Genomic DNA, 26,809 nt, shown 5'->3' with positions numbered 1-26,809 from the left:
GGTAATCCACAGCAATTAGGCCCAACCTGCATTTCCAGTCTCTTCATCATTACTCCCTCCTACAATCCAGTCAGACTAGAATAATGCTCCCTGAACTCACCCTATACTTTCTGGCTTCCATGCTTTTGTTTTTTATTTATTCTGTATCTTGTCTGGCACGTCCTTTTCCACCTACTCAATCCCTGCCTAGAAAAATCTAACCCATGCTGCAAGACCCAGTCAAATTACACCTCCTCCCTAAAGACTCCACGCACACTAGAATTACTGAACATTTACAGGCACTGAGCTACACCCATAGTGTACATTCTTTCAGTCAATCAACAACCCCTGAAGCAGGTACTATTATCATCATTCCCATTTTTTTGATAAGGAGACTAAATGTTGGAGAAGATCAATAAGTTGCTCAAGATACAAAGCCCAGTCAGGAGCAGATGCAGGATACAAAGTCAGATTTAATTTACTTGAAGCCTACAAACTTAACCACTATGTTCTCCAGCTTGTGTGTTCCCAGCACACAGCCAGTTGTCCTGCTTAACCCTTATATTCTGTCTTGAGTTATAAAGAGTTTTAATGTCAACCAGAAAGTCCTTTGAGGGCTTTGAGGACTCAGGTCCATTTTTACATTTGGTTCATAAAAGTTGCTTCTTAAATGTTTACTGATTGACCCATCAGAGAAAAGCTCTCCGTAAGTGGAACCTAGCTCTTCATCACCCCCACTCCCACTTGTGTGTGCGAGGACTGGCTTTCCTGCAGACTTCAGCACAGAGGCAGGGGAACAGAAATATATAAAGACAGTGGCACAAGGGAAACAACTCCAGCTTGATAAAGGTTGAATGAAAAAAATCAGTGGGGGAAGGATGGACTATCCAATAAATGGTGTTAGAGAAACCAGCTTTCCATGAGGGGGAAAAAAAGGGTAACAGCTCTATTCATACTATATACACAAGAAATAAATTCCATATGGAGTATTCTTTATTTGTTCAACAAATATTGAGCACCTGCTATATGCCCGTGACTATTCCAAGTGTTAGGGATAGAGCCATGAACAAAACAGACAAAAGCCACTGCCCTCAGGGAGCTTACATTCTAGTGGAGGGAAACAGACAACACACAAATAAACAAAACAGATAAGTGTAGGATATATTACAAGATGATAAGTGCTATGGAGAAAAACAGAGTAAGGAAGAGAACGGTGGGAAGAATGTGGGGGAGGGGTGTAATTACAGACCTAAAGATAAAAAACAAAACTCTAAAACTTATGACAAACAAACAAGACACACAACACAGCAGAGAAAGACTGATAACTTTCTACCAAAATTTAAAACGTGTATATTATACAAAACACCATAAACAAACAAACGAAAATGACTGACGAGGAGAAGATAACGGCATTCAAATATTTTTTGACAAACGACTAATATTGGCAGTATACAGAGTTCCTAAAAATCAGCAGGGAAAAAAAGAAAAACAACCAAACAGAAAAATGAACAAAAGATATGACCAACCAGTTCATAAGAATGGGAGCCTGACTGGTGAGAAGTTTATGCTCAGTCTCCCCAGTTGTAATGAGCAGTCACCAGGCTGACGCAAGTTAAAACTAAGACAAAGAGATACTATTTCACAACTGGCTAAAATTATAGTCCAACAGCGCCAAGAGGTGATGAGGATGTGGAGAAATCTGCCCTCATACGTGACGGGTGGAAGTCTACATACACTTTGGAGAGCAATAGGGAAATACCTAGCAGAGGAGAAACTGTGCCAACCCCAGGCCCTGGCGATTCCTCCTCTGAGTATATTCCCTAGATAAGCACAGACACATGTGTGGCATTGTTTGCAAAAGAATAAAAAATTGGAAACAAACTAAATGTCTATCAATAGGGTACATTACAATATATTCATCTAATGGAATATTAGACGGCCATCAAAATGAATAATTCCTATCTATATGTAGCAACTCCAAAAACAAAATTGGGGAAAAGAGTAAGTTGCAAAATAAATACAATAAAATTTATTTATATATTACAAATAAAATTTTACATACTTTTTTGAACACAGACACCAAGCTATATACCAACAATAAATACATGTATGTGTAGTAAAAGCATAGAAACATGGTCTGGATAGAGGCCAAATTGCCTCCGAAGGAGGTGTTAGGGCAGGATGGGGTGGAGGGTAAGAAGAAAAAAGATCCGAACTGGGAGGAGTAAAATGAGAACTTCTTTGTAATGTTTTATTTAGAAAAAATATGAAATACGCCAAAATGTTAACATCTGTCAATTCCAGAAGAGAATACATGGGTTTTATTTTTTATCATACTCTATAAGTTTCTATATTTAAATTTTTTTTCCAATTATAAAAAAATAAGAAGCAAAGAACAAGGCTGGCTTTGGAGTAAAAAATCTGGGTGTGGACCTAGCACCGTCATCACTTGTGGAGAGACCACTAGCTACTTATTTTTTAAGACTCTAAGTCTCAGTTTCCAGTACTAAAAAGTGGTGCTAATAATACCTCCCACAGAGGGTTAACGTGGGATGGGAGGTGTAGATGCACACCTACAACACATGACGCACACCTTGCAACTTGAGAAACATCCACTAGCTGGGAGTTACTTGGATGAGGAGCACAGGCACACAAACTACTATGGGCAGAACGTGAGCACCCAGGTCTGAGAAACATTTCAGAGCCAGTTAGAAACAATTTCAACAAACAGAAAGTGGGTTCAATGACATTTGCAAAGAAAAGAACTTCTCCCTTGAAAGGACAATTTGAATCGTGAATACATTAATCAGTACATGTCACACAATGAACCTGCAATACTTCTATAATGCATACAAAAAGGAAGGTTTACACCCATGTGAGCTTTCTGATTACCTTCTAAAAACTTCATGCTTTAGATAAAGCAGCTGAGATTTTAAAATTAAAAAGTGGCTAATACAGTGTTAAACACCAGAATTGGAAACTGTAACATTTTCGATTACTATAAATAAATTTGGCCTCAACTTTTGAGTAGCATCTCCTTTGGGTGGGGGTGTGAGTGGCCCTGAGACAAAATCACAGCCTTACTAAGAGCCCAAGACTTAGGATCCAGTTAGGGGTCGGGGATGGGGATGGGGTGGTGGTGCGGGGTGAGTGTGGGGCAGGGTTTGAGCACCTAACTCATGTTTGACGCAGTAAGTCAAGTTCATACCATATCACAGTCCTGGCAGGAAGGGGTGAATTTAGGGACACGGGCAAAGGCAGGGAGGAGCAGGTGGAGGGAGGTCCTCTCAGGCAGGGGACCCGGATCTAAGGAGAGCCCCGATTAGCCCAGGACCCAGCATCAGGCCTAGGGGGAGTGCAGGGGTCGTCTAGGGCACAGCATTTGGGAGGCACTCTCACGGTCCTGCAGACAGCCTCGGCACCTCACTCACTCTCTGCCCCAGAACATAAGGCTACCGGGCCTCAGGGTACTATCTGTGCCCCAAAAGAGAGAAGGAACTCCAAGGGCAGCGGGGAGAGCACACAATCCTGGGAGAGAGGCCCAAGTGGGTGCCCCGCTTCCTCTAGAAGTCATTACATCCCCTTGTCTGATATTACTTCAATTTTTGAAGCTGGGTAGTGAGTCTACTCCACTAGAACAAATGCCAGTAACTTTTCCACCACAGACTGAAAAACATGAGGGCAGTAAAGGTATCCCTAGAAACAGTGTAGGTCCCTACACTAGAGTGACATCTAGATTAGCAATTCTCAGATCTGACTCAAAGCTCCCTAGGGGAAGTCTGGAAACCCAGCAAGAGTATCTGGGGATCTGCATTCAAACAGAACACGGTGGAGGTAAACTGCATCAACGGTTCATATGCATGTGGGAAGTTATTTATCTGCTTCCTTTCCCATTACTGCCTACTTGCTTCAGCTGGGCAGAAGCATCTAAATTAAAGACCAAAGACAACTATTGACAAGAAAGCATTTACCTGCCCACTTTGCCATGGAGAAGAGGACGGAGCGGAAAACTACCCAAAGTCTAAGTGACACCCACCCCCTTAATGAACTCACTTCATTATTATTAGGCTAATACCACCCACTGACTATTACTACCACTGCTGCTACTACAATTCTCAGCAACACCGTTTAGTTTCGATGAGATACCAGGGCCTGGGGCTGTCTCACGAAGACCTCTATGAAAATAAAGCATGCATGAAGTATATTTCATTTCAATGTATTTCAGCCAAATACATTTTTTTTTTTAATTTTACTGCACGCAGGCTTTTCTCTAGTTGCGAGCGGGGGCTACTCTTCGTTGTGGTGCGTGGGCTTCTCATTGTGGTGGCTTCTCTTGTTGCGGAGCACGGGCTCTAGGCGCGTGGGCTCAGTAGTTGTGGCACGTGGGCTCAGTAGTTGTGGCTCGCGGGCTCAGTAGTTGTGGCTCGCGGGCTCTAGAGCGCAGGCTCAGCAGTTGTGGCACACGGGCTTAGTTGCTCCGTGGCATGTGGGATCTTCCCGGACCAGGGCTCGAACCTGTGTCCCCTGCACTGGCAGGCGGTTTCTTAACCACTGCGCCACCAGGGAAGTCCCCATTTTTCTTTTCATCAGATATACTTCTCCTTTTCATGAAGTGAGTTGAACTGTCTATGCATGGTGATAGAAGCAAAACAAATGTTTCTTAAACAAGAAGAGTGCTAAGTTGATTAGTGCCGTTGATCTTCATTCAGAAAGGACATCCTCAGGGCCACTTCCTACATACAAATATAATCAAACTACAGAGACACTTGGCTTATTCTGTATTTTCTGGGGTGTGATCAGGTGGGGAGCACTTCCTCCTGGGGCACTGGAGTTCTTCGAGCCCGCTTCCCATCTCCTTGGCAGGTGTCCTTGGCAGCTTTTCCATAAATAAGGCTTCATCATCCAAGACCAGCCTCCACCTGGCACTTTCTAAATTATTTTTTAGTACTGTTTTCATCACAGTTCCCTCTTTGATGTCTAGGAACCCACGTTTCTAGAAATACTCTATGGATCTTTGAGTTCTCTCGACTCTGCAGTGTCAGGCTGTAGAAGTTGAAGTTACAGAAGGTGGGTGTTTCCACAAATAGGAGCTCTACGTGGCCACATTTTCTCTTCAATGTCATGTCCTGCGTGTTTTGTTCATCAGTTCATCACACACACATGCCACCTCTTCCCAGCTGAGAGAGTACAAGTGTTCTTCAAACCACGAACGATAAAAGCAACTGCTTCCAACCCAGAGCAAGCTACCATTTTGTCATCTTCCAAAGAGCCAGAGACTAAATCTGGAGAAGAGCTCGTGGGACATGATCTGGAAACAGTTCAATTGAGCAGGTTAGCGTTGTGGGCTTGGTGCCACAGCTCCTTTCCCCTGCCCCCATGTGCCTAATTATCAGTGATGGAGATCACTCTGAATCCTCTAAACACAGGGTATTTGGCAAAAATGTACTTTTGCATTGTACATTTCAGCACACCACACAAGACTTTTAAAATAAATTGTGGGCTAACAAATGGCCGATCCATTTAAAAGGGAAGATTCTTGGCATGGAGAGAATTTAAATTTTTAAAATTGCTTTCCTCCAGATAATTTTCCCCTGGGCAGAAAGCTGCTTTGGTTGGCGGGGGACTGGGCGTTGAGGAAAGCACGTAAAGAGGTGTCAACGTCCTGTTGACTGAAGATGTTTGAAGATGTGTCAGGTGTTTACTGCTCTGGCTGCAGGTTCCTCCCAGCCTCGTGCTCCTCCCCGATCTCCTGGTTCCTTTAACGGCAAGCTAAAGAACTCAGCCGGATTCGAGACAAAGGACCTAGTCCCAACACGGCTTGTCAACAGAAGAATGAAGCCCAAGGGCAAGGATGACTGGAACTCAGCTAACACCAGGTGGTAAGATCCGTGAGGGCAGGACCACATCTGCCCTGCTCCCCACTGGGTACCCAGCCCCAGCACAGAGAAAATGCCGGTGGGTAACTGGTAAATGGACGGATGAGTGAGTTTCCTCATGAATGCTATCTTTTTCAGGCCCTCTGTATTTTCTGGCAAACCCTTAAAAGTCTAACAGGGGCATATTTGGGCTTGTGTGTGTGTTTGTGTGTGTGTGTGTGTTTTGTGTCAGATCCAGAACCAGTCAGAAGAACTAGTGATGGGAGGGAGATGACCAATCCCTGTCTAACACCACAAAAGGAGACTTAATTTGGTACAAAGATCTAGCCAAGTGGGGGTATGTGCTCCCACACTTCACGCAAGACGCTTTGTATCTTTTCTCAATGAACTTGACCCCATAAGATATATAATCCTTCATTTCAAAAGCGCCCATCCTGCCCCCTTCTTACATGCACAAATCCCTACTGAAATATACTGTCCTACACAATGAAAAGTCATTATTGAGCTAAGGACTGCAACACCTACGCTGGTTAATTTTTATTCAATATATCGTCATTATTATTATATCATTAATATTATTATCATTATCATTATTATTATTATTAGAAATTACACTCCAGTGAGGTGGAAGTAAATATACTGCTTAACATTTAAGGATTCCAAGAACCTCAGTAATAATACCTGGATGTTTTGAGCTAAAAAAAAAAGCCCATCATTTTAATAAACTAACTTCATTCACAGACACTGTGATTCAGATGACACCAACAATGGATGGGGACTGGATTCCTACCCCTGGTGAGTGTGAAGCCATCACAGGGACAAGCTTTCAGAATTCATGTGAGGGAAGGAAAACTGTCCCTAACATTGGTGACACGTAAAGGTTGCCTCTATTTCTGGGTCAAATTTGTCTCAATATCTGGGTGGCTGGAGTTCACAGATAGAAAGACACTTCTCAAGTCAGAGTTCAAGATGCCACACATGACTAATTCAGTTGTCTGGATTTTTCAAAATTTGGTCCAAATGACTTGAACCAATTTAATATGTCTTTGCTGCTTTCACTCATTATGCAAAGCAATGAAAAGGCTGAGATCCTAACAACAGGCACAGCCTAGTAAACAACAGAGAATTCTTTATATAAGGAGCTTCTATCCCGACTTCTCTCCTCATAAAATGCACCCGTGATTAAAGGCTAAATATACTTCCCAGGACAGCCAATACTAGAAATGTTTCCTTTATGTTGAACAGAAAGCTGAAATTTGCCACCCAGTGGCTCCAGCCTGGCTTTGCATTGCAACACAAACAAAAATATATTCCCTCTTCTCCATGACCGTTTTCTAAGATGTGAATTCACCTGTCACGTCTCCCCTTGCCCATCTCTTGCCCAAGTCCTTCAGTCATTCCCTGGATTACTCTAGTTCTCAACTCCTTTCCAACTTGATCCTGAACATCTCAATGTGCTCATTTGTCCCTTTTCCATGTTTCTAACTTTTAAAAAAAGTATTCACATAAATGGCTATAGCAATTGAAACTTTAAACCATCCTTTTGTTGTATGAGTTAATACAGTGTACTGGACAAATACATTAATTCTTACCACCTGATTTAAGTAGTTTTTAGTTTAAATTTAGAATTAAAGCTCTCTTCCTCTGTCTCTAAGTGTTGAAACCCAGCTGGCCCCTAGGTGGTGCTCATTCTGACAGTGCCATCCTAAATTTCAGCCTGTGATTTCATTCCCATGGCTGGGTCTTTCAGACCACATCATCAGCACTTAGAGAAGCTCTCTTTGGGAGATATTAAATCACAGGTAGTAAAGCAAGGCTTGGACAGTGATGTTTATATGCTTCCCTATTTTCATATATAAATATTCCCCTACTCCTTTCAAATTGGTATGTCTATTAGAGTCCGGAAGTCACTTAGAAAACAGAATTCTAAACTACTTGAAAATGTCTTTTAAAAAAGACCCCCAATCCAAAAATGGGCAGAAGACCTAAATAGACATTTCTCCAAAGAAGATATACAGATTGCCAACAGACACATGAAAGAATGCTCAACATCATTAATCATTAGAGAAATGCAAATCAAAACTACAATGAGGTATCATCTCACACCGGTCAGAATGGCCATCATCAAAAAATCTAGAAACAATAAATGCTGGAGAGGGTGTGGAGAAAAGGGAACACTCTTGCACTGTTGGTGGGAATGTAAATTGATACAGCCACTATGGAGAACAGTGTGGAGGTTCCTTACAAAACTAAAAATAGAACTGCCATACGACCCAGCAATCCCACTACTGGGCATATACCCTGAGAAAACCATAATTCAAAAAGAGTCATGTACCAAAATGTTCATTGCAGCTCTATTTACAATAGCCAGGACATGGAAGCAACCTAAGTGTCCATCATCGGATGAATGGATAAAGAAGATGTGGCACATATATACGATGGAATATTACTCAGCCGTAAAAAGAAATGAAATGGAGGTATTTGTAATGAGGTGGATGGAGTTAGAGTCTGTCATACAGAGTGAAGTAAGTCAGAAAGAGAAAAACAAATACAGTATGCTAACACATATATATGGAATCTAAGGAAAAAAAAAAGGTCATGAAGAACCTAGTGGCAAGACGGGAATAAAGACACAGACCTACTAGAGAATGGACTTGAGGATATAGGGAGGGGGAGGGGTGAGATGTGACAGGGTGAGAGAGTGGCATGGACATATATACACTACCAAATGTAAAATAGATAGCTAGTGGGAAGCAGCCGCATAGCACAGGGAGATCAGCTCGGTGCTTTGTGACCATCTAGAGGGGTGGGATGGGGAGGGTGGGAGGGAGGGAGATGCAAGAGGGAAGAGATATGGGAACATATGTATATGTATAACTGATTCACTTTGTTATAAAGCAGAAACTAACACACCACTGTAAAGCAATTATACTTCAATAAAGATGTTTAAAAAAAAAAAAAGACTAATCATTAAACCCTTACAGATAACTCAATCAGAAGCCAACGCATATGAGGTTTTGTTCACCGGTTCTCTAATATTCAACAGGGAAACAATGCAGACAGCACCCTGCGGTGAGGCGGGAGAAATGGAGTGCACCACAGCCAAGGAGCCCCACGGGGAAATGAGGGACAGCCTTGCCCCAGACTTCATGTGTGTGAAGTTCAGAAGCAGAAAAGCTATGACCTAACAGCCATGGTTCCGGAGATGCTAAATGTGACAAAGCAATGCTTTTCCTTGGGAAACATACTCCTGACATCTACTCAGTGCTGATATGCGGCAAGACCTACCCATCCCTGTTGCTGGCACTGCTCCTGCCTGGCAGTGCCAAGGAACTGTGAAAGTGCATGCGGGGTTTCCTCATCTGAGCCTTTGTTCCCCATTCTCTTATTCTGCTGAGCCCTGAGACTGACACACAGGCCAATCACACTGTGTGACTGGGTTTCTCGTTTGGGAGCAGATTTTATCTCATGTGTACGTTTATCCTACACACAATAAAAAACGGTGTCCCTCCCCATCCTCACGATTCCCTGACCTTAACCCCACTCATAGCTCCAACATTTTAGGGATTAATAAAAAAGATATACGTTTAATCTTCTATTTGTCTATCATATGTGTAAATTATTTATTAGAAGTAGATATACTTTCAATTTTAATAATACATTAACAGATAAATTTTCAGAGTTGTGCTTAATATAAATTTTTTTTTCCAGTTTTTCCACTGCCAACCAAATGTTTAATTAAATTGAAACCTTTTCTTTGCAAGTGAGAGAATTAGTCCCTAGGGAATCCTTATCACCTTGTTAGTACTAACTGTTCTTATTTCCATCTGATTGTTTAATCGAGCAAGAAAAATACACTAATATGTGATGAGCTGTACACAGCATGGACTTTCTCCTGTGGAGCATCACCACGAGAGACAGTTACAGTGACACAAGTTAAAAGAAACTTTCTTCCTCTTAGAGAAATATAAAAGTTCAACTTACCTGTTTTTTTCATTTAGAAAAACAGGATAGTAAACTATGTCCAGCATACAGTAAGCCTAAAACTTGCTTTCATGTTACATAGACAGTTAAGGAGGAAAAGGATAGTAGAAAAGAGAAAAAAAACGAAGAAAAAGGGACAGACAGGGAAAGGGAATGACAGAGACACACCAGACGTGGAGAAAGGACAAAAGCAGGAGCAGGAGGAGAGGCAGGCAGGTCCCGGGGTGCAGAGACCTGAGCCGAAGTGAACTGTTCTTGTCACGCCCTTTGGTCCCTGAGCTGCAGGCACCCATACAGGGTACTGCTGTCCTGTGTCGCTGAGTGAGCTTATGAGCTGCACCTTCCAGCTTTCTTAACTGTAACCCCTCATCTGGGGACGGCCCTCTTTTACAGGGATCATCACCAGTCCACAGGGGACGTATGAGGACCTTCTCCTCTGGGCCAAGATGGCAGCGGCCTGAGCTAGTTCACCGTGAGCCACAGAAGAGGGAGCTGAGAGTCGTATCTGGCTCTAGGGCTGAAGTGTCCCCGCCACAGGAAGCAATCCCGGGCCCAAGACCTTTCACAGGGGCTTACCTCCTCAACCATCTGCTTGACTTTCTTCTGCTGGCAATGCACCATGTCATCTAGGTGTCGGATCCGCTCCCGGAGGCTGGCTGACGCCTCCTCCAGCCGCTGATACCTAACACAAATAGAAGAAAGCGCGAGTGAATCCTCAAGCAAAGCAGCAAGAGCAGCGCCCAGAGTCACCGCTTGAAGGGAATATTGCCCAGAACAAGACGCACTCTTCCTACTTCGTGTGTATCCTAGTTTATTAACTACCAGTCGACCACCCCACTGTAGAAGGAAGATAGGACCATTTTTCAAGTTCCCACTTGCAAGTTTTACCCTGTATAAGGACAGTTACTATACTTTCCAGGGGCTGAGAGAGAATTTTTTTGCACCACTTACAGATATGAGAGGCTTTTTCTTTTTGGGTTAATACAGCATTGGAACATCCAGTAATTACCACGATCAGGAAAACAGAGAAGGAGAAGAATCTAGCAACACAACAAAATATCTGAAATCAAGTGGCAGAGTCCTGGAAAGTCAGGAATTACAATTGTTCCATATATCATTTATTTTGAGAAAATGGGAAATATGCTGGAAGACCCTCTCTCCATCAAAACAGAGCAGACCACCTCATAATACATTTCATACTTTAAAAAAAAAAAAAAAAAAAGCACAAATTATCCTCAGACTTTACTTGGTTCAAATAAACCAAAGGAACCAGCAGATGGACTCTACAGTCCTTTGGGGCCACTGGACTGGAGCACGGATGAAGGGTCTGGTGGTCTGCTTACCACTTCCCATCTCTGCCAGGTCCCTCCTCAGCACTATGTTAAAGACTAGGAAAGATCCCTATAACTCTGCAAACTCTGAAGTTGCATAAGAGGAAGGAGAACAGGTATTTTTTCAGCACATACTATGTGGCAGGCAGTACACCCAGCAGTTCCCTCACAACAATACCCCAATGAGATGGGCACTCTTCGCATCATTACAACTCTCCCCACTTGAAAAAAGAATTCCCATTTTACAGAGAAGCAAAGAATCTCAGGGTTGTTAAGTAACTTGCTCAAATGCTCAAAGCATCCCAACCTTGTTTTCCTTCACTAGAGGGCCGTGCATGGCCTCGCTGCCTTCTGGTTTCCAGAAGAGGCCGTGGACTGCTCCTGCATTTCCCATGCAGGGCTTTATACACTCATAGCCAGAGGACAAGGCAAGGTTTCATTGAGGAATGTTTGGAAACAAATACATTGTAAAATTAGTTTCCATGGCAATGGTATTAGTCACTCTTGAGTTTTCTCATCAACAAGGTGCATCCTGTGGAGCTCAAGGTTATGGAGAACATTTATAGACTGAACTCTGGCACCTGTGACAGGCTTTGACGTGTTCCACTGCACTAACAACCAGCCCTGGGTTGTAAGATGTGGCTGGAAGCTCCACGTTGGAAGCTCCCAGTCCAATGTTTTGCATGTATCAGTCTGCAATGGGTGACGACCAAACGAATGACAATGCAAGGACCAAGTGAGCCCACAAAAACACAGCGTGTCCACCATCTAAATCCATTACAAGACAAAGGGCATTACATCTTACCTTTCTTTGTCAGAATTGGTCATTTCCGTTGACATTTCTGTTTCATGCTCCAGGAGCTGGAGTTGAAGTTGATGGCGTTCCTAAAACAGACAGACACTAATATTTAATCGATGGATCCCAAGTTGGCTGGAGAATGTATAGCAAGCAACTCCAGCACTAGTGAATTCAAGTCTATGTGACACCCATGGGTTTTATACACCCACTTGCCAGGGTCCAAACAAAGCTCAAAATGTCAAATTTACTGGTGCGTATTTATAGATGTATTTATGAGTCAGAGACAAATATCCTGGATAAAGCCATTCAAGATTTATTTTTTTAAAAGCATTTCATCAGCCCAGGCTCAGATGTCTTGTGAAAATTTATGGTTCTAAATAATGTTAATCAATACTCTAAATCAGTGGCCTGTGATACTACAAATTTCTTGGGATTATTTTCTGAATCATCAAGAGGGTCTGGACTTCTGTAATATCCTATAAATGAACTGGGATGGTGTGTACACGGGTGTGTTCACTTGTAAAACTACATTGTGAAAATCAGAATAAGAGTCCCCCAACGGTGTCCACATCCTAATCTCTGAAATTTGTGAATATGTTGCCTTCCATGGATAAAGGAACTTTGCAGCCGTGATTAAGTTATGGTCTTGAAAATGGGGAGATTATCCTGGATTATCTAGTTGGGCTCGTATTGGAAGGAAGAAGTAGGGTTAGAGTCAGAAACAGACAAAGACTGGGAGATGCTACAATGCTGGCTTTGAAGCTGGAGGATGGGGCCATGAGCCAAGGAATATAGTCAGTCTCTAGAAGGGAACAAAGGCTAGGAAATGGATTCTCCTCTAGAGCTCCCAAGAGGAAGCCAGCCCTGCCAACACCTTGATTTTAGTACTTCTGACCTCCAGAACTAAAAATGATAAATCCATGATGCTTTAAGCCTCTAACTGTGGTAAACTGTTAGAGTTTCAATAGGAAACCAATTCATGTATCAAGCTATGCACTTAAGATTTGTACACTTTGCTGTGTGTGTGTGTATATATATATATAAATTTAGAAGTTTACCTAAAATAAGTAATACAAGGGACTTCCCTGGTGGTCCAGAGGTTAAGAATCCGCCTTCCAATGCAGGGGACGCAGGTTCGATCCCTGGTTGGAGAACTAAAATCCCACATGCCACGGGGCAACTAAGCCCGCGTGCTCTACTGCCCACGCGCCACAACTAGAGAGAAGCCGGTGCCCCGCAACGAAAGATCCCGCACACCACAATGAATATCCCGCATGCTGCAACTAAGACCCAACGCAGCCAAACAAACAAATAACTAAATTTTTTTTTTAAGTAATATAAAATCTGGACACATTTCTTTGAACAAAGTGGAAAATATTAATAAAAATGTAGTGCCCGTCACAACCAAAATTGCCCTAGAAATGTTACAGATGAGAGTATAATAAATTTCCTTACAATGAAGTTTATCAAATCCTGCTCATTAATTGGGAGGAGACTATTCTACTTTAGGTCCTTCTCTAAGTATGGCCGTGCCTCATCTTTAACCTCAGAAGTTCTCCCCAACAAGCTCTGGCTACTTACACACATTCCAAACGTCTTTTCCACCAAATATTCAAAGCAGATCCTTGAAACTTTAGCCCCCTCAACTTCTGAAGCTGTAAGCAGTGGCAGACCAAGGGGAGACCAGAGTGGGGAGCAGTCCACCACGGGAGGAAGGGTGTGTTATCATCGATGTACTTAGAATAATGAAGCAAGACCGACTTTTCGGTGGGGTTTTATTACTGCTTTTAAATCTCTACAGCGAATGCACATTCTTACTGTCCCCACGGGTTCTGCCACTGGCTGGAAGTTTACATTAGCCCTGAAATAATAATGATGACTCTTTAACAAGCGAGCCTTCCCTCAGACTCCCCAAAAAGCTGTCTTAAGGTAGGGCAAGGCCTAACTTACAGCACACTTTAAAATTTGATTTTTTTCTAAATTGAGGTACAACAAATCTTGAGTATTGCACAATCAGTACATTTGTATACACATTAGCTGGTGAAACCACCACTGTGATCAAGGCATAGAATATTATCTATTCTGCAGAAGGGTCTCTGATAGAACACATTCCTTACAAGACTTCTACTGATCAGGAAAAAAAAGGGGTTTGGCACACAATGCTGAGAACAGTAAACTAAGGGATATAGCACAGAAGCCATTCAAAAGCACATGGTTTGTCCTCGAGAAAAATCCAAAAATAGGTGAGAAGAGGAATACAAACTCTGTGGGCATGCTGTACACATCCTGTGTGACAGAGATTTGGCACGATTCCTGCTGTCCCAGATTTATCCCTGAAGGGGGAAAAACAGTAAATGGGTAATCTAATCTTAGCTAAATAAAGCAAGCATTTCGCTAGCTTAAATGGGAAAGATTAAGAGGAAGGACAATAGATTTTCAATCACTAAAGAGAAAGCCAAGAGGACGTGGGGAACATTTTGTGTCACACAAATGCTGGCAGGGCCGGCCGGCCTTACCGACACCACCCTGGCCCCCCAGCCATATGGCCCTGACCCGGGCTCCACGTGGACATCAGTGGGAAAAAGCTGGGAACTTTCAGAATCGCAAGGGTACAAAGAAACTCAGTTACAGAACAGGTCCAGCTGGAAAAGAAGCTGACACCAGGGGCAGACATTTATGCAAGTAACAACATAAAAATCAGAGCCACACATTTGTGAGCCCCGACTTTATGTACGCCAGGCACCGCGCTGAGCATTTGGCACGGATTTTTCTCGTGTTCTCCTCACAGAAGGCCTAAGAGTAAGAATTACTATCGTCAGCATTTTACAGAAGAGGAAACTGAATTTGGAAAAGTCAAGTAACCGCCCACAACGAGAAAGAGAAGCAAGACTCAAACCCTAGGTCTGTCTGATCCTAAAACCCATATTCTTAACCAGCACACGGACAGTCTCTCTGTACATCTCCCCGTGCTGCCCGCTCACCTGGCTTCTGTTTGCTGCAGGACAATCTGTCACCCAGCGCGAGTATATGCTTTAACCAGCGCCGTCTGCTGTTGTCGGAGAGCGGTGATGTGGGAGATAGCTCACCCACGTTCTAGAAAATGCCCTCGTTGCCCAATCGTCACGACTGCCACCTCCAGTCAATGCTGACGTTACCCCTAACCATACCCGCTCTTCAATACCGCATGGGATTCTGCTTTCCCAGAGGGTGGAGGCGAAATTGTAACTGACCCTCTATTTGCTCAAGTCCCTCCCCAAAAAAGATGTTACCCAAAACAGGAGCCCCCCACCAGCCCCGAAGCTCCACAGTATTGCATTTAAGGCTGTTCCCAAGCTGGTTACGCCTCCCTTGTCAGGGGACGGTGGAGGGGATCATGCCGCAGACACCACGGGTCAGCCCTCTTCTCAGAATCACCCGGGAGCCCAGCTGTTGACCCTGCTCACACTGTCACTCCCCCTCCCTCCATCGGCAGCCTGGGGATTCTCAGCATCCAGCGTGAGTGAGTTACGGGATGCTGATGGGTCAGGTCTTGGCCGGTCAGTGCTGTTCTGCAAACTCATGCCACTAGAGGCCCACTTTCCAGGAAGCAGCCACAGCTCTAGCCTTCAACTACCCCCCTCCCCCCGCAGCGAGCCATCACCTGCTAAAGGTCACCGCCCTTTCTCTCTCTTCTTTTTTCTCTTTCCTCTCTCCCACCCCTCCTTCCTGTTTCTCCACTTCCTGCCTCATTTCCAGGCTCCCTCTTCCCTTTCTCTAGACTGGCTCATTATCCGGGCAGAGCTCCTGCCTTCTGCAGGCCTCCCCCCAAACCCACAGAGAAAGGCAGTGTCCCCCACTCCGACACAGAGTGTCAGAGAAAAGCCAACCCTTCAGACCCAGGCAGGGCTTGGGGTGTCGCTGTAACGTCGAAATAGGGCTTGCCTGCTCAACAAGTAATCTAAGTTCATGCTTGGGGCCCCAGCAAAGCAGGGCTGCTAAAATATTAGCTTCTGTAAATAATTTGATATGTAATGTTTTTTGAAGCATCAAAATTTTCACCATGGGAAAAATTAGAACTTTGTGGGACTTCCTTATACTTTCTTTTACAGTTTTCTCTTTGTTTTTTTCAAGTCACAAATTGCAGGGATGAGGGCTTCTCATACTTTGGGGCAGGCCTGCAGGGGACCTGCTGCACCGCAAGGGAGGCTGGGCGAGGGGCCCCGGACCCCAAGCTGTGTTACCTTCTCCATGCGCTCAATCAGCCTGTCCAGCTCCCCGATCCTCTGGTCCTTCTCCTCTAGGCTGGTCTCTGCCACTTGCATCTTTTTATTGGCTTCTTCAATGGCTTTCAGAAAACTATTGGTTTCTTCCTGCAAAAGAAATGTACTCTCCTCAGCAGAGCATGCAGTAGCTACCAATCAGGGTCCAAACAGCTCAGGCCTGGCTAAATCATCATGTCTCTTTAAAAGCATGACCTGGCGGCCTAGAAGTGTCTCACAGATCATGAACTCAAATTCCAGGATTCTGGCTCCCACCCATGAATAAAGACACATTGCATGGCTTTTTTTTTTTTTTTTTTTTTTTTTTTAATTTTTAATTTTTTTTATTTTTGGCTGCGTTGGATCTTCGTTGCTGTGTGCGGGCTTTCTCTGGTTGCGGCGAGCGGGGGCTACTCTTCGATGCGGTGCGCAGGCTTCTCATTGCAGTGGCTTCTCTTGTTGCGGAGCACGGGCTCTAGGCGCATGGGCTTCAGTAGTTGTGGCACGTGGGCTCAGTAGTTGTGGCTCGCGGGCTCTAGAGCACAGGCTCAGTAGTTGTGGCGCACGGGCTTATTTGCTCCGCGGCATGTGGGATCTTCCCAGACCAGGGATCGAACCAGTGTCCCCTGCATTAGCAGGCGGATTCTTAACCACTGCGCCACCAGGGAAGCCTGCATGGCTTTTTAATGGGCCTACTTATTTTTTCTCCTTTTTTTCCCCTTGAGTCTTTATGTCTAAAAAGAGCCTACAAATGTTATTTATCCCCTGACTAGGTGCTCAGAGTGTCACACAACCTAAACGGAATTAGGGCTGGATCTGGAATTGAATGCAGAATGCCCAGATCTTTCTCCCATATTGCAAAGCGCCGACTCAGGCAATCAATCAGCACATGTATTAAGCCGGTGAGGACACAAGATAAGGCAGAATGGAGTCCCTGCCTTCAAGGAATTTATGCTCTTCTAGAGAAGCCAAGATGTGAGACATTCAGCCCAGCTCCAATAACACGGACAAGAGAATTCCATGGCAAAGAGCAGAGAAAGTGTGGGTTTCCCAAGGACAGAGGACACTTGCAGGTGTGTGAGCGGGAAAGACTTCATTCGTGGAGATGCTGGCATCTTCGGGGCTCTCAGGGAGCGTAGGTAGGATCAAGGACGGGCAAGGAAGAGCAAATGGAGTGAGAAAGGGCGTGGCTGCAGGTAAGCCCAGGATCTGCTCGGATGCTGGCAAACGGTCAGACCAGCTAGAGAAAGTGGTGATTGAGGACTATTCCAAGCAGGGAAGGTGGTGAGTAAAGGAAGGGAGGGAGAAGGGAGAGCAGTGAATCGGCAAATAATAAATTCCTTGACCCGTCACCCACGGTAGAGCCCACTAACTCCCCTCTGAGCACAAACCCTACCATGTAAAGCTCACCAACAATAATGCACCCCAGACTCTCTGCTACTCCATCAGCAGGTAGGACATACACACCAGGAGCGCCTCTTTCTCGGCACTGTGCCTCTGCTGCTCTTCGTGCAGCCTTTCTTCGTACTGGCTGTACAGCTTCCTGGTCATCTCTCTCATCACCTCCGCGTTGGCTTCTTGGGAGGATTCCACCTGCAGAGAGACTCACTTCAGAGCTACAACTCTGGTGGGCTCAGGGGGAATCCACACCTTTCACTCTGTAGGTATCAAGTGTGGACTCACGGGGGAGTGGACCCATGCCCCAGGGTTCTGCAGGAGACAGAGGCAGCAGGAACTAACGGGCAAAGAGGTAGAAGGAAGAAGGAAAAGGGGTGAGCAGGTGCAGAGAAAATTAAAAGTGGCCCCTTACACTAATTTACTTGATATTATCTGGAAAAGGTGCTCCACAGGAGGGAATTTTTCAAAAGGCAGAAACGTACCTCTCTAAGTGCCAACCTTGCCCCCCAAATTTAGCCATTTTTAAACTGAATTCTCTAAAAGGTATCATGCTCCACTGTCTCATTGACCTCTTTCTTCAATGACTCTCCCTGTCTAATGTTCTCTTGCTCCTGAAATTTTTATCATCTTTTATTCTATCAGTTTTAACAAACCTTTTTCTCTAGTTAATATATCCACACTCTAATTGGCCTCAGAAAGATATGCTTTTTAAATTCTTCAGTATTCTACTGTGGGCTGAAAATAAGACCACTACGTTATTAGAGTTGGGTCAGAGTCCTACAAAATTAAAAAGTAAAAAGGTTTGCTATAGGAGGAAGGAGGGAGTTAAAGAGAAAAGAGGAGATGACAGATATTGATGTTCTACTTCTTTGTTTTGTAGATTTAACTTTGAAACCAAGTAAATAATTTATCTGTTATAAATATTAAATTGTAAACAATTATCTACCAAGATCATTCACTGGGACAAGAACAGACCTTTCAACAAAATGGTGCTGGGATGATCGGATTTGTCACATACAAAAGAATGAAGTTGGATCCCTAATACACCATATACAAAAATTAACTCGAAATGGATTAAAGGCTTAAATGTGAAAGCCAAAACTATAAAACTCTTAGAAGAAAACCATAAGGCAAATCTTTGTGACCTTTGATTAAAATTAGATATGACACCAAAAGCATAACTGACGAAAAAGAGATAAATAAGACTTCATGAATATTCAATATTAAAAACTTCTGTGCTTCAAAGGATAGCATCAAGAAATTGAAAAGATAACACCTAGAGTGGGGGGCAATATTTGTAAATTATTTATCTAATAACTTGTATCTGGAATATATGAAGAATTTTTACAACTCAATAATAAAATATAAATAACCCAATTTAAAAATAGGCAAAGGATCTGATAGACACTCCAGAGAAGATATCCAAATGACCAATAAGCACAAAAAATGATACTTAACATCATTAATTATCAGGGAAATGCAAAACTACAATGAGCTTCACACCTACGAGGATGACTATAATCAATAACAGAGAGTAACCAGTGTTGGCAAGGATGGGGAGAAACTGGAATCCTCTTACATGGCTGGTAGGAATGTAAAATGGTGCAGGCATACCTCTATGTTACCTTTCATATTGTTTGACTTTTCCCCCCAGGTGCATACATTACTTTAAAAAATTTTTTAAGTCAGAAAAGCAGGAAGGCCTTTGACGAGAAGCTGCCCACATGGAGTTGAAGCCACCCCATTAGTTGCACTGGCCAGTCAGTCTCTAGGAAACACTTAAGCTCATATAAGAAATCTGGACTCATCCTTTCCATACCTTTGTGCTTTTCCAAATGTTGTGTTTGGAAACATTCCCATCTGGTTTGGGGGACCTTAGCTGGGGACTCCTGGGGGCTTGCACGGGCCTAGCTTAGGAGATGAGAAAAAGTAGAGCCGTGGGCAAGCAGGCTTATGTTGGGAGTGGCTGGTGTTTCCTTTCTTCCCCGGCCCTGCCCTCACCTGTGAACTTCAGGCCATTGATTTTATGACTCTGAAGGTTTGTCTGTGTCCCCTCCTTCCAGCTTACTGCTTGTTTAAGAGAGCTGAGTTAGCTGCGTAGGTAACCTCTGGATGAGTAAGGTGTACTACAACCCGGATAGGCTACATTATGTTTACTCCAAAGACGGGACAAAAGTCTCTCTTGATGCCCTCTCAATCTCCCCTCTCATCACTAGGCAAGTTTTGGTACCAAGAAACCACAAAATGGGAAATCCTGAACAGAGGTTATCATGAGCTGAAAGAGACCCAGCGTGTCCTGCACTCCATCTCCACTTCTAGAATGGGCTCTGTCCCTCACATCCTGTTTATACTGCATCCAGGTCACATGAAATACTCTGAGACCCGTCACTTTTGTAATTTGGGGGGTGTGGGGCTGGGTAAAGTAAAGCATTAGTCTCTAAAACAGGCAATTGAGGACTGGATTTAGAGGCTTGGTCTCCCTGACACCACAGCACCTCTGCAAGAGACACGGATGCAGAGCACAGGTGCAGAGAGTAGATACTCAGGACATATTTGTGGAATGAATGACTGCATAGAGATCCTACCTTGAGGAAAAGACTCCAAACAGTCATTTCAGAATTTTTCAGCAACAAACGCCTTTTTTTCCAAAGTAACTCTTACGCAGAAATACAATATATGAAAAGGTAGAAGAGCATCCCTGTTTGAAGTGAAAGCAAAGAGGAGCTGATTGACTGTGTAGCTCTCTGGTCTCTCCCCTTTCCCAGGTGGTTGTGTTTGGCCAAGTGGGTGGTGATGGCACAGCCTGTGGGGCAACCATCACAGAGGCTACACAGTGTGGCGTGGTGGCCCATGCTCCCTATCAGCTGTCCCTGAGGCGGCCCATAGGTAGGGGACCACGTGGCCCAGTTTGTTCCCCTAACTAAATTCTTAATAGCACCTCCCTTCACTCCTGAACATACTCTGGTTTGAGCAATAAATCACATGGTACGCTACCCATAACCCACTCTCCCCTAGAATAGCCTAAGGCTGTGTTGAACACAATCTGAAAAGCACAGGCTTAAATAAAAACAAATCCATTCAGGAAATAATTTGTTGAGTGACTTCTGTGAGCCATTCGTGGGTCGGTTCCTGGAAGTTTCAAAGCTGGAAGGAGCACTGACATCTCCCGGGCCTTAGAGGCTGAGCTGAGGAATAAGCACGACCTGGGGGCAGGAGGGACACAGCCCAGAGTCCTTGGTCACCCATCCATTTTCTTCCTGGGGGCCCTTCAGCTCTTCATTGTCAAACCAGACAATGAGGCCTTGGAACCTCAGAGAGAAACTAGACAGTGAAGCTTCTGAAGTCCCAGACCTGTGGGCAGCCCCAGTGTCCTCTCGGTACATAAGAGCAGTGCCACGATGAGGTCTCAGTAGCCCTTGAGGCCACTGGAACAAAGGCAGGAGAGCCCAACAGGGGTATATACAGGGTACCCCCAATCTGCACTGACAGCTGTGAACACAGAAACCGCCTCAGTCCCTTCAAGTCAAATCCTGTGGCGTTGGCCACAAAAAGGGTGGGGAAGCCCAACAAAGAAGAGAAGAGAGAAAGGGAAATGGGAGAGTTGGCGATGGGAGAAGAGAGAAAGGTTAGCAGGAAATCTACATTGCTGTACTGTACCTTCATTTTCAGCAGCTGGTTTTCCACTTGTGCTACCTCTAACTGCCTCTGCTTTTCCCGCAGCTTGTCCATGGAGGCTTCATGTGTCTGCTGCAGATTTCTGATTTGTTCCTTAATGTTGCTATTCTCCAGAGTAACATCCACAAGGGTTTTCTGTCAGGATGAAAATAAAAACCAGATCTAGCGGTGTGAGAAAACATGGCCAGAGTCATACACCGGGACATCCCTTTGTCATTAACGGCTGAGGGAGACATCGGCCCACAGGAGCTGCAAGCCTGGGACCCTGGTGTTAGAGCGCCTGAGGGCCCCCCTGGTGGCCGGGAGGTCTGCCGCCCTGTACTTGGGTGGGCCAGCCAGCTTTCCCCCGTAACATGCCATGGCTGCTGCTAACACCGCTTGCCACTGCTTAGGATGGATGCAAATGGATTAAAACACTTTTCCAAGAAAACACGTTCGTAATATGTAATTTCACGTGGAAAAAAATTGGGTTTGAAAACAGTAAGTATAGAAGAATCCCATTTTGAAAAAAATAATGCATAAGCATCTGTCCAAATGTATTCATGCCTAGAAAAAAAAAAAAAAACTAGAAGGAGTCACTAAAATCCAAATAACGATTTTCACTATGGGATAGGATTATAGATGGTATTCATTTTTTTCTTTGTATCTTCTATATTTTCCATATTCCCAAACTGAAATCAGAAAACAAAATACGTGTTTTATAAAATGGAGATATTCCCCTTTTTTCTTAAACAGGTGGTTTACTTCTGTACTTCTAGACGAGCTGCCAGGGCAGTGACAACAGGGCTGAGGGTACTGTAATGTGTGCAAATGCTTCACCTCCCTCGCTCAGGCAGAGAAGGGCGGTGATGAAGGGAGGGGCAGGGAGCCGAGTCTGTGACTCAGACAAGTGCCTGACAAGTGTCAGAAGCCTGTTGCTTATCGCTCCAGGCTGCCCACTGGAGCAGGAATGCTTAAATTAATATCGCTGCTATTTCATGCTTCAGGTTACTTGCTTAACTCTCCTTACAGAGAAATGGTTTCCACAACCCCAGAATTTCTACCACCAGACACAGGTTTATGGGCACCTTCTACCACCTCCTGAAGTCACCTACAACTTTATATTAGAAGATCTGGAAACTCTGGTGTCGAACACACTTCCTAACACCTGAGGTCCTCTTTGTAGATGACCAGCCTCTGAAGCTCCTCCACTCCTTAGCCTCCACTTTGGATAATAAGCCTCATTCCTAAACCTATTCGAATCAGTAGAAAGGATTTTCAATGGTGGTAAATAGGTATTAAAGAAAATGCAGAAGCCATTTGAAAGTTGGAATCACAGAACATTGGAGATGCAAGGAGCCTTAGAAACCATCTGGCCAACCACCCTCTCTCCAAGTCCCACTGGCTTTACAGAGACCGGTCTTGTGCTCAGAACCTATATCTGGACCAAGAGACCAGGGCTGTAGCCCTGGACTAGCTATACACTTTGTTCAAGTCATTTCTGTTGGCCTCAGTTTGTTTATCCATAAAACAAGGGGGTTAGAGATCATCTCAATAGTGCTTTCCAGCTTTGACATTCTATAAAATCAAACCAAGGATCTGGTCTCGTCAGTAATAATGAAAATGGGGTCGACTAGACAATGGAAGAAGAAGCCAACTATTTTCACACTCAGTTGAGCTTCCTGGCCATGAGATGATGTGTTTCTTTCCTCTGCTCCTCCCTCTTCCCCAGCCTCCACCTCTTTCTTTTTTTGTTTTTTTAAGCAACAGTTTTTAATCTTTTCATTATAAGGCTCCTCTGTCTACCCTGGAATAAGAGACTAGACTGTAACTAGAAATCAGTCAGGGTCCCTGGGTTAGGGTGGATCCTGTTCTAACAGTTGACCTCTGAAGTAAATGCCTGGCGTGTCACGGGTGTGGACAAAAATGTTGCCTGCCATTCCAGTAAACAACGACTGCTGCCCACTATCAAGTCATCAGCCACCGCAGGCCACCCAACAGTGTGCCCTGAGGGGAATTCAAGATGGAAAAAAGCAGGATACTAGCCCTAGATAGTTAAGATGCAAACCAAAGAAATAATTTCGATGAGCCCAGACTCTTACACCTTCTTATACATAGAAAAGCACTAAAAACATTAACTGAAGATGTCTGGGTTTTTTTGTGATTAACAGTAATCTTCTGATGTTTGCCTATATTTTGTTTAAGTGAAACTCCTCTCTATCCTGGTTCCTCCCTCACCCCTTTGGAGCAGTTCCTCAGAGCTATCTGAGAGGCTGATTCCCAGGCTATAGGACTCAGTAAGGTCCCCAAATAAAACAGAACTCTGAACTCAGGTGAGATAACAGCATTTCCTGGTTGGCCAGTAGTGAGATGTCTGAGAGGGAAGGAAAGGGAGCCTGGGTGAGCCCCCTTGATAGCAGGAGGAAGGGAAAATAAAGGCTCCTGAATAAACCAGACCCAAAGGAGGGCTTGGCCTGAGGCCAGGGGAAAGCTGCCAGGCACTATGGGAGAGCCAGGAAAAGGGTGGGACTCAGAGGCCCCACCAGAAATGGGCCTCCCAGACAAATCCAAACACGAGGCCCACCCAGGCCCACTGCGGGACCGTGGCCTAGCTTTGCTGTTGGCACTACTGCCCGAACAGCTGTTAGTAGAGAATACTAGGTCCTAAGGGAAGTGGATAATCCCAACATGAAAATTTGTTTGCTTATCTAGCAAATTATTTATAGAGAACCAGAAAGGATGTGAAATAGCTTGTGTGAACTTTCAAGAGGAAGGTAAAGAGATAAGAGCCAAATAAAGTTGGAAGGGGACAGAAACTATTATTTGCATGTTTGGAAATTAAAGCCAAGGGAAGCTGCTTCTGGTGAATATAATGCTTTACTCTGAACATTTTCAAGTTAATTTGCATGTTACGTGGGGGGGCTCAGTCGGAAGATTAACAATGGGCAGCATATGAGGGGTTAACTCCTAGCAAATCAAACTAATCAAGAGAAAAACCCCCTTGACATGTGGTGACCACACACATTTGCACAAATGTGGGATCCTGACTCTTTTGGCTTCCCTGCCTGGTACTACAAGATATTCTTTGGAAGGCACATGATTTCTTTCAAAGCAAAATAATTTCTAGGGACTTCCCTGGCGGTCCAGTGGTTAAGACTCCATGCTTCCAATGCAGGGTGTGCAGGTTCGATCCCTGACTGGGGAACTAAGATCCCACATTCCTCGTGGCCAAAAAATAGTAATAATAATAATTTCTAAATTAGGAAAAAGTACCTAACAGCCTCTGGGAGTTACTTGTCAGGAATGAAAACAGGTTGCCTTTGCTTAAGTCTGGCTTTCCTGTGGTTGGTGGAACTTCTCGTAACACTGGGGCTTAAGGGAGTGGGCTGATGTGCTGTCTTAGGCACTGACACTTAGGACCACTTGGGTGTCTAGTGGGACAAGGGACATCTCTAGCACTGAACTCAGGATCTAAACCCCCATTTTAATAAGCGCAAAAACAACTGCAACTCCAAGGTTGAGAGTCTCAGCTTGGAAGCATTTCCATCGGCTTCCTTCCTTCACCGTCTCCCTGGCCTGGCCTTTACTGTGGCTGTGTGTAAAGGATTCTGAATAATGAGCTGAAGACATTCTGTGACTTACTTTTCTACAGAGACACAGGGCCCACCCTTGGCTAAGCTCTCTTGCACTGGAACAGAGGAGACCCAGGCGAATCGGGAGCAGATGAATACCTGCAGGCCGATGGAGTCTGACACCAAAGCCAAGTTCATGGTATTAAAACTGTCCAGGGCTGACGACTGGGTTTGGATGTAATTCTGCTGATACTCCTGCTGAGCCTGTGAAACCTGGACAGATTGAAGAGACAGTTACACACAACCAATGCACACACACTCACGACAACCTTCAGTTACACACAACCAATGCACACACACTCATGACAACCTTCAGTTACACACAATCAATGCACACACACTCATGACAACCTTCAGTTAGGCTGGAACATTCCCCTGATGGTAGCCACATCCGGGTCAGTGATATTTCAAGTACAGCTTTAAATTAAAAAGTCACCATCTGCATGACCCAGAGAGTAGAAAGACAAGACTACTTTTCCTTCGGATAATATTCACACATTCCCCCACAGGGCTTCACTTAGTCCTCGCAACACTTTGCGGCAGCCAGAACATTCCCTTTTATAGGGAGGAAACAGAATCAGAGAAGTTAAGGGATTTGTATGCAAATAGCTAGGAAGTGGAACAGCTACTTTTAGAACTAGAATGCAGTTGGATACCTTCTTGTGCCATCTTGCTTTTTTTTTTTTTTTTTTAACAAATTTATTTATTTATTTATTTTTGGCTGCGTTGGGTCTTCGTTGCTGCGCACGGGCTTTCTCTAGTTGCGGCGAGAGGGGGCTACTCTTTGTTGCAGTGCGCAGGCTTCTCACTACGGTGGCTTCTCTTGCTGCGGAGCATGGGCTCTAGGCTCGCGGGCTTCGGTAGTTGTGGCTCATGGGCTCTAGAGCGCAGGCTCAGTAGTTGTGGCACACGGGCTTAGTTGGTCCGCGGCATGTGCGATCTTCCTGGACCAGGGCTCAAACCCGTGTCGCCTGCAATGGCAGGCGGATTCTCAACCACTGCACCACCAGGGAAGTCCCATCTTGCTTATTTCTACTCACCATGGAAGGAATATACTTTGGGCTCAACCAGTTCTCAAGAGTTGTTTTGTGGCTGCTGCAGTTGTTGTGCTGTCTTTGGTGGACGTGTATTTAACACGTTTGAGAGAGATTCAACAGAGGCCAGTCTTAAACTAGACCTTAAAGAAGGGCTGGATATAGAAAGGCCGGGAGAGGACTTCCCTGGCAGTCCAGTGGTTGGGACTCCGCGCTCTCACTGCCGAGGGCCCGGGTTCAATCCCTGGTCAGGGAACTAAGATCCCGCAAGCCTCGCAGTGCGGCCAGAAAAAAGAAGGCTGGGAGGCAGTAGAACCAGGGGTAAGGTTTCTGGGAGGCTCAAGGGTAGACCCCGTGTGGCCTGTGGGAGCCAAAGGAAGCAGCCAGGCATGAGAGAGTGAGAGGTGCACCCTTGGGAGTGGGAGACAGAGTTGAAACAGCAGCCCAGGTCCAGGAGCAGGAGGCATGTTCCTGCTCACGGTGTGTTCCTACAGCAGTAAGTTACCTTCTTAACCTGGCTACAGTCCGTGGTGTGGCCTGGAGGAGGAGGAGACTGAGGGTAGAGACTGAGCTCCTACGACAGTCTAGCATGAGAAAACAGGGTGTGTAGGAGGTGGCAATGGAAAGCAAGGGGCAGAGATCTGTTTTTGCATCTATTGCAAATCCAATCCTTTGGCTTTAATTACAGTCATTAGTGTCAGTGGATGGCAGAGTGAATTTCCATAGGTAGGTGAGAATTTCACAAATCTCTTCCTACGTGTCAGTGAGCATGGGCTAGGTGGATATGTCTGTATAACCCCCTCCCCTGTAATCAAGGCAGTAGGTCTTACTTAAGCAGATAATTTCACAGACCAGACATAAACTAGACTCTAATACACAACTGT

General features: G+C 44.6%; 1 protein-coding gene and 1 long non-coding RNA gene across 10 annotated transcripts in view; one reads left to right on the top strand and one right to left on the bottom strand.

The window, feature by feature from the left end:
* Positions 1-9,451, top strand: part of LOC309654226 — a 74,086-nt gene extending 64,635 nt beyond the window's left edge. Inside the window, exons 2-5 of one of the 3 annotated variants that reach the window (XR_014260049.1) lie at positions 5,126-5,310; positions 5,696-5,858; positions 6,597-6,650; positions 8,902-9,451. This is a non-coding gene — a long non-coding RNA (uncharacterized lncRNA). The remainder of the gene's footprint in view (positions 1-5,125; positions 5,311-5,695; positions 5,859-6,596; positions 6,651-8,901) is intronic. The other 2 variants (XR_014260050.1, XR_014260051.1) reach the window with 2 other exon arrangements.
* Positions 1-26,809, bottom strand: part of MYZAP (myocardial zonula adherens protein) — a 105,376-nt gene that overhangs the window by 48,116 nt on the left and 30,451 nt on the right. For 6 of the 7 annotated variants that reach the window (XM_082447271.1, XM_082447275.1, XM_082447272.1 and 3 more), the window contains exons 5-10: positions 24,991-25,104; positions 21,263-21,415; positions 17,675-17,800; positions 16,190-16,318; positions 11,976-12,055; positions 10,416-10,521 (exon numbers count right to left, since the gene is read on the bottom strand). In XM_082447271.1, the coding sequence (XP_082303397.1) occupies positions 10,416-10,521; positions 11,976-12,055; positions 16,190-16,318; positions 17,675-17,800; positions 21,263-21,415; positions 24,991-25,104 (708 nt within the window). Of the gene's footprint in view, positions 1-5,152; positions 5,288-10,415; positions 10,522-11,975; positions 12,056-16,189; positions 16,319-17,674; positions 17,801-21,262; positions 21,416-24,990; positions 25,105-26,809 lie in introns of those variants that run through there. The other variant, XM_082447277.1, reaches the window with a different exon arrangement.

This window comes from Balaenoptera physalus, assembly GCF_965194825.1.
Source record: "Balaenoptera physalus genome assembly, chromosome: 2".
In the NCBI taxonomy this organism is placed as follows: Eukaryota; Metazoa; Chordata; class Mammalia; order Artiodactyla; family Balaenopteridae; genus Balaenoptera; species Balaenoptera physalus.
The sequence above is the reverse complement of the archived record's forward strand: the minus strand, read 5'-3'. Positions and strand labels throughout refer to the sequence as shown.